Source organism: Lissotriton helveticus, chromosome 3_2, assembly GCF_964261635.1.
Source record: "Lissotriton helveticus chromosome 3_2, aLisHel1.1, whole genome shotgun sequence".
Lineage (NCBI taxonomy): Eukaryota > Metazoa > Chordata > Amphibia > Caudata > Salamandridae > Lissotriton > Lissotriton helveticus.
Window position 1 is genome coordinate 388798192 of NC_136062.1, and position 12839 is coordinate 388811030.

The following is a 12839-nucleotide window of genomic DNA, read 5'->3' on the forward strand; positions in this document are numbered from 1 at the left end:
AGGTCCTAGCTCATTTTGGCTTTAGTGAGAATTTTCGTAGATGTATAGGAGCTCTGCTTCATCACCCATACAATGAGTCAATCCTGTTGTTCACCCCTGTTGTTCGCGCTCTACATGGAGTCCTTCACTCAGAGGGTGATAGATCACACCAAGGTTACCGGGGTATACTCTGGTAGGGAGGAGCACATCATCAGTTTATAAGCTGACACAGTGGCACTGGATAACCCAAGAGAGGCATTGCCGTTCTTTCTAGGTGAGATGAGGGAGTTTTGGAGAGTCCCTTAATGTTTCGGTCCTATCCAAGACTATGGCTCATCTAGCCCTCGGTGAAAGGGGACATGGGTATCCCAAGTTTGCTCCATTATTATGCGACACAGTTATGCTACTTGGTCGAATGATCTAGAGCGGAGTCAAAGATGCACTGGTTATTCATGAATCTGGCAGTGTCCCGATCCCCAATATGTAAAATTCTGTTCCTACCACGGGCACAACATTCATATGTTCTTATATATATTCCCGATCAACAGATCAGTCCAGAAGATCTGAGGTGTGCATGCGACGCGTAGGAGTATCATCAGTCCCTTCCCCCTTTACTCCTGTGGTGGGGAATCCAGACCTAACACCCAGACTCGACCGCGTCTTATTCCAGGTGTGGCTCTATTGGGGTTTTTTTGGATGAAGAGGGACCCATATCCTTTGACAGACTCCGGGAGGACTTTGTGATATCTGACAGAGAGGCTTCATTATTTTACAGATTAGACATTGGTATGCAAAAAGTTAAGGCACCTGTTCTAAAAGGTATTCTTTTTGAGGTCCGGGATAAGAGGGTAAAAAAAACCCACTATAAACAAGCTCCCTCGTGACCTATATTTTCTTCACTTAGATTCAAACATGAATTCTAACATGGGCTGTTCATAAAACAAACCTTAATAAGATTCATTAACATGTATACCTTGCTATTAGTTTTACTTTGTTTTTTTTTCCTGCTTTTCATCAAGATTCTTGTTTTATCATTTTTTTAAACATTCGAACATTTCACAGGTACATATTTACAATATACTTAAATATCTATACAATACAAAAAAAAATCTTCGTATAACTGCATATTCAACCCCAGGTAGAGAACCACCACAAGCATACCAGTCAATACTCATACATTCAAGTGTTTTATACTACCTACATTCACAACCACATACATCTGTACAATGTCAGGACAACTGCATATAGGTGGATTTAAATGACCTTGGTCAATGCGTTTCGGTGGCATACAAAGAAAATAAGCGCCACCTTAACCAGGACCTGCCAGATAACAAACCAGTGTTCTCTACACCCTGGGGATTCTGTTACCACTTATCCACCACTGAGGTATATGATATACACCCAGTAACATATAGAAGGACACCTACTTTCCCAAAAAAATCAATGCTGTGTATCAAGATTAATGTCGATACCAGTCTGTTGTCAATAAAGTACTCCTTTGATGTTTACTTTCAACTTGTCATAATGTCAGTTTCTTCTCATCAATTTGAAAAAACATTATGGCTCCATCTCAAAGTCGAGTAATAGAAGCACGTTTCATCTAATGTGTCCGAACAGAAACCCCTCCAATAGCACACACGTCCCCATGGATAACTTGAGAGTGAAAGCGGTCACCTCCACATACGAGCGGGTTAGACAGTGGAATATACAGCCTTCTGTCAAGGAAGCACCATTGAGACATGTGACACTTTTGAAAAATGGCTCCTTACTAAACATAACAAATACCTTATCCAGAGTTGTATGATCTGCTCCTCCTCTATGTGCCAGGATTGAAATGTCCAGTGCAGGTCCGCTGGGTCGACAGCTGACTACCCAGAAATGGCAGGACATATACTACAGGACACGACATATTGCCCGCAAGCATGGAAACTGCCACTAAAATAGTTTCCTAATGGTATTTGACTCCCTCTCACTTGCATAGAGGCAACCCGGTCCGTAGCCTGGATTGCTGGAGAAAGTGTGGCTCCACTGGGACCTTTCTACAGATTCAGTGGGAATGCCCCGAAGTGGCTCAATTCTAGGATGGACTCTTGACTGACATTAATATACATTAACACTTCACTCCCCCGTGATCCGGCCTACACTCTTCTGGGACTACCAAATGCACTCAAATTTCCCCTTCAAGGGTCGTAAGTGCTGGCATATTCGCTTGCCACTTGTGGCGGGACATCAGGCAATTCTGGAGCATTAGGGGTCTGAGAGATTGCCGACACGTTGAGGATGGAGAAACTTGCTGGCATTAACCATGCAAGGAGACTCCTACCAGAAATTATGGCAAACATACATAATGCTTCTGTCTCAGAAATTTGTGGAATTGACTTGTCCGTTTGTGGTTTCCCTGATTGACTGAGCTCGAGCCCACATTGCAAGGAGCGTATCCATCCATGTAATCCAACCTTCTTCTACTGATTTCATTTTTAATGTGTGTGACTTGATGTGAGCGCCCTGGGAGGTGAGGGGTTGATGAGGTGGGTAGAGGGGATAGTTGGGGTTGATGTTGTGTTGCATTCTTGTCAAATGGAATACAATTATCAGTGCTATGAGGCTTGCACATGTCTGCTTTTGTAAACTTTTGTATCACAATAAAACAAATTTGAACCAACCCTCTCCTCAAACTTTAGAGCATATCTAATTTTTCGGTGAGTTACATCATCTGTTCAAAAGTAAATGTGTACCCCAATCCTCAAGTCAGGGTTGTCAACAAACTAAGCCTTCATTTTATTATCTCTGAATGTTCCCTAACTATGATGTATGCTATTCTGTGGATGCCTTTTTGAAAAGTGCTCTTTCCTTGTGAAATTCCATTCTTTTTTAGATTTTCTCAGCATTGAGTTTTGTATACTGAAGTGGGAAGGTTTAGCCATGCGCTTTATAAATCCAATTCCATTCCATTCCATTCCATTCCATTCCATTCCATTCCAATTGTTGAATGGCCGCATTATTTCCCTTATTCTTTTTTAGTGTTTGTTTTTTAGTGTGTTTGATGTTACCTACCACATATTTCATTTTAAAAGTGTTGTTAATGTATGCTCTTTTATGATCTATTTTTAAATCCATTCGTTCAGTGCCCTTTTTTCTATGTTACTGACATAAGTGTTCGCTAGTGACCGCTAAACATCACCTGACCTGATTACATTGCCAGTGTTTCTTTAGTCATTTTTACTATTAAATGCAATTAATAAATCCTATGTTCAGGAATTCTAGCTAAATAAACAGCGATGAGTGGGCGGACTGCTGGTGCCACTATGCTTGTGTTCTACAGGTACTACTCGTTTAGCGCACTCTTACATGGTGATATGCAGTTGGCATTAAGAAATTTGCTGGCCATTCAATGCACAATAATGCTTTTCATCTCCGCGAAGTATGCTGTTATGTTACTGTCGGCATTACCCAAAGTTTGAGATTAGTAGAGTGCTACCATGCATGAGTAAGATAATTTATACTTTATAATGACTTCATTACTTCTCCTAAGTAGCATCTCTCCTATAACTAGCATCCTCTGCCCTGCCAGTCTTCCATTAGTCAACTGTCTCAACGCTAAATTACTCTTTCAAAGTAATTTGGTAAGGGTGTTCAAAAGTAAGTAAGATTGCGTAACTGGGATTCCAGGATGTGCTGTGCCTGTCGTTATGGCTGCTCAAAGAAGCAGTGTTAATGCCTGCAGAAAGTCAAATAAATAAATTGTGGTTTTGGTTGAGGGCTGTGAAAGCAACAACCACAGTCTTTGTCTGAGGAACTGCAAAAAGTCACAAAATGTACCTGTGATTAACCAACCCTCTTGTATCTTGGCACAAAGCACTCAGGCTTCACTTGGAGGCAGTATGCAAAAATATTGATGCCACAGACAACAGTAATACAGTGAAAACACACACAAATACAAGCACCATGCAAGAAATATTCTGAACCAATTTGGAAACATAGAGTAAATTAAAAAAAATGAAATGATGTGACATAATCCAATCAGTAGAATCGAAGACTTGCAGTTTTAAAGTTTAAAATTAAACTAGCCTATAAAAAGTCACAGGGTCAGGCTGATCGTGATGGAGCTCAGTTTGGATACAGGAACCAGGTAAGTACCACTTCAGAGTTTTCCTTCTAAGCCAGGTGCGCTCATGGGGTGGTGGCTTTGCTAGTCCAGTGTCACGGATAGTCCTTGCTGTAGCCTCGCATTGGCTGTTGTTGCTGTTGCGCAACATGCAGGCCTTGAGTTGACAGTCGGCAGAGTATTTTTAGAATTGGAATGTAAACTCCGACTTCAGCATTAAAGAGTGTAGGAAAGTACCCTTTTTCGGTTGAAGTCTGGGTAGCACATGCGCTGCTTTAGGAGGCATGCTTGATTGAGGTATGGACTTGAAGCTCCACCCACTCTCCACCCACATTTTCCATTGGCTTGTTATTGTCCACTGTAATCTGTGGTTGTTCAATGGTTAAAAGGCTTAGTAGTCCCTCCTTAGTACCTCTTTCTCATTTTGTAACCTCCCATGGCAACACCCCCTGTTACATGTGTTGTTGCTCAGTAGGCTTTAATTACAGCCTCTGAGCACTATTTTCTCAAATAGAGTTGCCTGCGTGCTTTTTTTTATTTTTATGGCACGCATTTGCAATGCAATAGGTCTTGTATTTGCAAGAGTTTAAGCTATAGGCATTATACATTTATTTATCTGTTTTAAAAAAACGCACATACATAAAAGACATTGTCATTTAAAATGCCAATTGCTCACACTTTCATAAATGCGAGACCTATTGCATTGGAATTTCTTGTTTTGGATGGTCACCCCCACTTTTTGCTTCGATACTGAAGGTAATGACTCTGATAGTTTCATTGGAGCCTGCTGCCAGGCCCTGTTGCTTGTGCGCTCTCCCTAAAGCTGGTATGTGTAAATTGGCAACCCCAAATTACAAGTAATTTCCTCCCCTTACAAGTCCCAAGTATATCGTACCAGTGGTACCCTGGGGCATGGGTAGTAAAGTGGTCTCCAGGGCTTGCAGCATGATTTGTGCCTCCCTGAGTGACCAAGTAAACTACTGACAGCATGTTTGGCTAGTGATATCAAGGCAGTGAGCTTCAAAGGCTACACAGCCTCTGATATGCATCAGGGTTGCCTCCCAAAAGAGGAAACAGCCGTCCCCCCTCCCCAGGCAAATTTACTCCCAAAAAAGAGGGAAATTATGTAGGCTGGAGGTATACACCCAAGAAGGCTAGCCACACCTCTAAGGTGGGCTACATGGGCTGTACAGCTAAGGGAGACATCTGCCATTTTTAAAAGTGGTAGAAATAGTGGGTTCTCTGTAGAAAAGGTGACCTATACGCCCCAATGGGGACACCTTAGAGGTGGGTTAGCGGCTGGGGAATATAGTCCATTGGCCACTTGCACCCACACTCCTAATGCTCCTAAATCTAGTATTTAAGGGCTATCCCCAACACCAGACCCTCATTCTGAATCAACTTGCATTGAAGAGGACAACAGGACTTGCCCAAACCAAAAGAGGGATACTCTGCACCTGTGGCAACGCTCCTGAAACTTTCTGATCAAGACTCGTTCCAGGCTAAATTTCTGTTCTCAAAGACAGAGGGGACCCCTGTGAGAGAGCACCCACAGACTCCCCTGAAATACTGGCACTAATCTCCTGCAAACTGCAGGTAAAACAGTGCTCTGTATCTCAAGAATCGGTGGTTATCTGGCCCACCGACGTATCGCCCAAATCTAGATGGTCTAGTACGTTGTTGGAATGGTAGCCCTGCCTTCTACAAAGTTGCAGGCAGCTACTGTGTTCCCCGGGACCACTGGACATTGAAGTACCCATTTGCTGTGCTTACAGCTGACAAGGCTTGTTGGGCACCAGTCCGGCAACTGACCCCTGCACACGATGCTGTACCTAGAGCGACCTTGTTGTTGTGATTTTACATCTTGTTCCCCGCAGCCCAGTGTAAGCAGTAAAAAGAAGCTCTCCCAAAGCTCTCGTTCAGCAGCAGGGACAGCCAGGACAAATCGGCACCCTGGCTCCACGGACTAGGTAAAATTGAACTGACTGTCGTGGCTTGGTCCTGGGACCCGCGTCACCTTTACCCTCTGTCGGTACCATGCAACTCAAACTGCAAGTGACCAATTGTTACTAGTGGTTTTTACAATTGACCGCAATTTTAAAGTTTCATAGTATTATTTTGCTCTGATTTTCTATTGCTTCTAAAATCCATATCTCCGGTTATATGTATGAGAGTTCATCTGTTTTGGTGTCTAAATTTAGTTGAAATCCTGCTTTACTTTTATAAATTTGTGTTGTATTTCTTTGAGTCTTGTCATTTACTTATTGTTCATGTTGGTACTCTTAAATACTTAACACCTGTTTCTGTAGTAAAGCCTGGCTGCTCTTTGCTACTCTACCAGGACTAAGCTAAGGATTTGTTATTATGAATCCAAGAACCATCTTTGGGGTTTGTAAGTATTGGATGGAGAAGCCTAACCAGCATCACCATATAATACTCCACCATCTTACAAATGATTTTAAATTGCAATTAATTTCAGTATAAGCAGTATATCTCTATCTGCTTCCAATGTAAAGTTAGCACTTAATAAATAAAATTGGGTGACCCGGTGAATGTCAATGGTAGAGATTGGCCTTACTAAACTGAAACGCAACTTTAGGGGGTTTTCACTGCCAGGACATGTCAAACTTACACACATGCCCTACGTTTTAAATATACTTCACCCTTCCCTATGAGCCTTTAAAGAATACCTTAGTAGTGCCTTACAAATATTGAAAAGGAGGGTGTACACCTCGTAAAAAAGGTTTGTTGCCAGAACGAAATAGCAGTTTAAAACTGCACCACAGACTGCAGCAACAAGTCTGAGACACGTTTTACAGTGATACTTTAGTGGGTTCCAGAATGAATGGTGCTTCCTACCAAGTAGGATTTTACTTAAAGGCCCTAGGTATGTGTAGTACCATATACTAGGCACTTGCAAGAAAAGTAAATCAATGAAATAGATGCCAACTTTACCATGTTTTAGGTAGAGAGCAACAGCACTTTACCAATGGTAAGCATGGAGAGAGAACAGAGTCTTAATACCAACAAACACAGGTTCAACAACTGAAGGCAAAAAGTGCCAGGTCCAACATTAACGGACAGTATTCCTTTTTTTTTTTTTAAAAACAAATATAATACTTTGTAAGGAGTCTACGCCCAGGTAGTCTCTAACCGATAAGGTGTTACCGAAGGTAAGTAACTTGTTCCTTAAGTGCTCAGGAATCCAGGGATGGGATATATTGACCTATTTAGCTTTAGGACTTCAACAAAGCGCTCCATATTGGGAGTAAAAAAAAAAAAAGAATTTCAAGTAACCTTTTTGTCTGATTATAGTGCCCCACACCTTTGTCATTAATGTCTTACTCTTTGTCCATTGTAAAAAAAATATTTTTTTTAGGAATTCCTACTTCAGTTTTACCTTTACATTGTTTTGGTTGTATTTCCACGGGGTTTTTTTTTCTTTTTAAACTGTTTCTTATTTGACTATTTTGAAAATTAGCTTTTGAATATTTTACACGCTTGTATACTGATTTATGACAAGTAAACTCATTATTTTTCTTTTTTATTTAAGCAGACCTCATTTGGGAAGTGTACCAGATTTTAGATATGCCTTGGCACCAGCATCCATGTCTGACAATCATGTAGATTCCTACAGCTCTTCTTCGGTGCTGCGGCGTCCTCAGAAAGGACGTCTAGCAGCCTTACGAGATGAACCTTCAAAGGTAGACTACCTTTTTTAGAACTTATGATGTGAAAGATTGAATACGTTTTATTGCAGAAATATGTCAAATAATGCTTTGCACAGAATCCTTGAAATTGGTGTTTCCTACGTACATACCAATACTGGACTGCTTATGTGAAAAAGGTGTGAATTTTGCAACTGTGCAATACAAATCTGTGACTCAACACACTTACTGGGTACATGCAGGGTTCAACATCTATGGCCATTTACAGATTTGAGGATAAATAATGTAAATCCGCACCTTCCTTTTCACTTCCACAAACATTAGCCTTAACAACACACTTTTTCATGGTCACTGAAGTTAGTTTGTAAGATCTGTTTGTATTTTATCTGCCAGGCTTATTAAAGTTGATGTATGGTGTAAAGCAGTAATTGGCCTGGGTTTTAGGGTGTTGTCTGTAGTTCTCTATTGTGCATGTACTTTTGTGGTAAAAGCAGGTATTTTTGTTTGAATGTCAGTACCTTGATATTGTAAAAGCTCTTAAACCACTGGTTGTTTTTTTTTGCCACCTGTCTTGCTTTTCGGATGGACTTCTGAAGCATGTAAGTTTTGATGGTGTTTTTATATTGTTATTATTTTGTGAAACCATATTTGTGGCTGATTCACCCTTAGAATTAGAGTTTTATTTAGGAGATGAGTAGTACTTAAATATGGGCGACCACCTAAAGTCCTCCAATTTGACTTGTTCTTTATACTTGAATGCCAAAATCTTTAAATGGAAACCGATTTCTTGCAGGCTGACTTTTTGTGAAAAAGCCATAGTGTGTTTGAAACTAGAGAGTCAATATAGTTTTGGTTAGTCTCTTAACCATCTAGCTCGGATTTCCCAGTCTCTGAAGCCACAGCCTCCTTCCTTCTCATGCCATTACCAGTGTTGCTGTGATGGTACCTAGATATTCTTCTTCTTGCCTTGCTATAGACATTTTGAACTAGTTGTAATTTGGTCAGATGCCTTGTTAGTAACACTAACGTTTTTTTACTTTTTTGGGAAGCGCTAAAGATCTTAATTTCCAAAATAGTTAATGGAGGCTTGATCACCTACTAGCATCTAACATACATTCTAATTACTTTCCTTGTTGCTTTGGAATTATGTAGGTACAAACCCTCAATGAGCAGGATTGGGAACGTGCTCAGCAAGCAAGTGTCTTGGCAAATGTGGCGCAAGCGTTTGAGAGTGATGTAGATCTGTCTGATGTCGAAGATGACCGTGAAACAATATTCAGTTCTGTGGATATATTGTCACCCAGTGGCCAGGCTGATGCTCAGACGTTGGCCATGATGCTCCAAGAGCAACTTGATGCAATCAACAATGAAATAAGGTATTCTAATGTCTCTAATGTATTGTCCACCACAGAAACATTTCCATTATTTTGCCTTAAGGTTTATTCTTGTTTGAAATTCTAAATCCGTTGAATGGCCCTGTCTTTACACTTACATTCTGGTTCACAGATATTGTTGCCCTACAGTACAAATGGACAGCAGGTTAGCAGAGATGCTTGCAGCTTGGCATGACTGGGAGGGAGGGAGTAAGAAGAACCCATTGGCTAATTTGTAGTGGCTTCTACTAACATTTGAAAATATGCAGAATCGCCTATAATTGCACTGTTACTTATGTTGAAGAGTGAGGGCATGTGACTGGCAAAGAAACCTATTTTTACTTTTAACTTTGCTGCAGTTGGAATTCAGATCCAATTTGCTTTGCTTGCTGTGAAAATGTATTTTGTGCATGATTACATAGTCCAAGGCAGCTAGATTAACCGGTTTGACCTCACTGTTGTGAAACTTTGGTGAAGACGAAAGGAATGTGAATTTTGCTGCCAATGTGGGTCTGCAACCCTGACAAAGACTGCTACCAATGTGGCTTCCATTTGCCATCCTGGTGTGTTTTCTTTTTAAGCATAAAGAACTCTAACTATTCACCAGTACCAGATACAAACTACCAACTAACAATAGTGAATACTCCCATTTAGTTTGTTGGACAGAGTACACCTTTCAACTAAGAACACATAGCAACTATTTTTAGAATAGGCATATGCTTTAGGCACTTGTTTGGAACGGTCCTTCACTGACAGTCCATTGGCAGCTGATTAACAGTCATGCAATGGAATTCTATTGTCTAAACTCACATCGGTCTAAACCAAAGCCTATCGGCATGTTAGCAGTGCCTGTAGCCCACCCAAGCATACTAGGCACAGTGACCCATAAACCTGTATCAGACTTGTAACTAAATTCTGCACCCTTGTGTAGCCTATTGATTACATATGGGATCCTATAATTCCACATGAGTAAATGTATTTAATATGCAAGCGTGACTGTATTATATTGCTTCTTGTTTGAAGAATGGATTGCCAGGCTTATTTTTTTTTTGAGAAGGGCTGAGTCATGCATTTCTTTTTCTGTTTGAAAAGAGGGCTAGGGCATGATATTTCTTTTTTGCAAAGTATTGCTGTGGCATGCACTTATAAGCAAAATATGGTATGTCAAGTGAAAAAGCGGATTTGTGCATGCGTTAATGTGCACAGTTGAACTTTCACAAAGTTTGCCTATGGATTATTATTTATGAAGAGAAGCACAAGGTGGAATTTCATAAGTGCAGTGATTTGTTGTGCCAGTTTTTATTCCCCTTGCAGTAGGTGTTTTGCTTGCAGTTTTGGTGGCTGTAGTATGTGAATGTTTGTACTTTGTATATTCATTTCAGGGCTAATGCATACTAGTCTTTCACAGAAGAGGAGTTGTCTTGCAATCTTTGTGTGGCTACGGGGTAGTACTAATCTCATACACTTTCTTGGTGCACGTTTGTGCTGAAAATCTGAATTTATTCTTCAATTAAGGATTTTGTTCTGACAGATAAAGATTCCTTACCTTTAGAATATCCTCCAGGGTTTCAGAACGGTCTTGATAACCTTTTCTAGCAGTAGCTGTCCATTACCACCAGGTGATACCATCCAGCCTCAACCCTAGCTCTGCTTGGTGGACATGGCTACATGGGTATTTAATAGTTGCAAACATCTGTGTACACCACCAATGAAAGTTCCCCCACTGTAACGATGATTAGGTCAGACATCTTGCCCATAGATTTTAGAGTTTAAATCTGGTCACAAGTTTTACAGGTAAATGTCTGTCGAGTTCAGTCTAGCTCCTTATGTAGTGTCTTGCTATGACCACAACTCTGCAACATATGTTCCCTGATGCATCAAAAGACCCCTGGGGAGTAAAAGGGCAGATAGTATGTTGCAAAGTTAATACATGACACACTAGACCATGCCCCTTTCTCTACAGGTAAGGTCCCATGATAAATAATCTCACAAAAAAACATACTTCTTACTAAATGAAAGTATCCTTTACCCAGGACCTTCCCATTCCCACTCACATTGCCATTCCACAACACCAGACTTTCCATGTTCCTGGGGCCAATTCAGACGCTGCATCTGCTGAATCCACGCTGGTCCAGGGTTTGCAGCGTGCATCTTTCTGGATTCACTATGCTGTGCATTATTCCACCATCTAGTGTTTGGGTACGGAATTGTAGTCTTTTTTTTATTTTTTTTTCGTGGCCCAGGTGGGCGTCGACATACCACCATTTGGTGTCCTTTGTGACGTCGACGTGCTTCCTCACGAAGCTCCCACCTTTGATAGCCATCTTCAGATTCTTTTTCCCGCCATTGAGTCTGGATTGTTGCCGAAGAGTTCCAGAGTTTTGGAAGAGGAATCCAGCAAAATCGAAGATATTCGACATAAAATTTCAGCTACTCCGGGCTACAGGTCAGGTAACCGGAGTGACAAAGAAGAAGTTTTACGAACAAAACCTCGGCGTTCAACGGAGAATGCGCTAGCAGGAGGCTCTCTGAATGCGGGGATGGACAAAACACCATTCAAATTTTGCACCAATTGGCAACACAAGTACACCCAGAAGAATCAACATATAGTCTGCAACCTCTGCCTGCCGCTCGACCACAGAAGTGAAGACTGCAATACCTGCTCGCGGTTTACACCTAAGACCCTCCGAGTAAGGGAGAGGTAGAGAAGGGCGAACCACAACATGCAGGGGCAGGGGCCACCTCCATCACTACGAGACTTGGGCCTCTCCAGTGTAGAAGAGGACAACATCGCCAAAGGAACTGAGGATTGCTCGGTCGTCGAGGTCCATAAGAAGACGTTGAAGGAGGTATAGGAGTCGTCGACCCCTAAACATCCCAGCGACACTCGAAAGGGTGAAGCTAAAGCCCAGAGCTACACTCGTAGAAGTGAATCTAAGTCCTCAAAGGGTGCTCTGCCGCCGAAACACTCGACTAAAGCAACAGCTTCCAGGGACAGTCAACCGAGCAGATCCTTCAAAAAAGACTCCCAATTAGCGAAAACCCTCAAAAAACCGTTGAAGGTTGCCCTCGGAAAGGACACATCGGCGCCGAGGAAAGAAGTGTCGATGTTGACGGCCTCAAAGAGAAGTGCTCCAACCCTCGACGCCGAACATGCCGCCGAGATGGAGAGGAAGAAGAGGAGGCTCGAGGCCTAAATGGTGAGCATCCTACTGCGAAAAAAGGACTTTGACGAGAAGATGATCCAATACACCATCCCGCTGAAACCCGCGGTCGAAGTCGAAAGGGACGACATAGACGTGCAACCCCTAAAACGCCCAAACCCGTCGAGGAACTGGGAGAAAAAGACTACTATTTCGAGGGAGAAGGCGACAAACATCTGCAATCCTACTGGGACTCAACATCCTCGGAGGCACAACGCGTGGAATGGCACGATCTTACCGCTGAATCGCCGTAAGAAGGCGTAGACACTTCCCTGCAAGGCTCTTGCCGCCAGACGGCATAGGGATCTATAACATGGTCGTACAAAAGGCTGCACAGACTTAAGGAGTGAAAATGTAGGAGGAGAACCCCAAGGCATATTTTCTCCTGGAAACTCTACTGCCTCAACAGACTAGGAGCCAATTCCTGCCCATGACACTAGTGTGCTGGACCAGGGAAGAGAGGCCTTTAAGGAGCCAGCACTATGCTGAGCTGTGACAGCTAGAACGGAGA

At 42.0% G+C, this 12839-nt stretch overlaps 1 protein-coding gene across 22 annotated transcripts in view; it reads left to right on the forward strand.

Moving 5' to 3' along the window:
• Positions 1–12839, forward strand: part of PPFIA1 (PPFI scaffold protein A1) — an 807831-nt gene that overhangs the window by 396704 nt on the left and 398288 nt on the right. For 8 of the 22 annotated variants that reach the window (XM_078684274.1, XM_078684276.1, XM_078684283.1 and 5 more), the window contains exons 14-16: positions 7638–7788; positions 8905–9128; positions 9259–9291. In XM_078684274.1, coding sequence (XP_078540400.1) covers positions 7638–7788; positions 8905–9128; positions 9259–9291 — 408 coding nt within the window. The remainder of the gene's footprint in view (positions 1–7637; positions 7789–8904; positions 9129–9258; positions 9292–12839) is intronic. The other 14 variants (XM_078684280.1, XM_078684282.1, XM_078684287.1 and 11 more) reach the window with 3 other exon arrangements.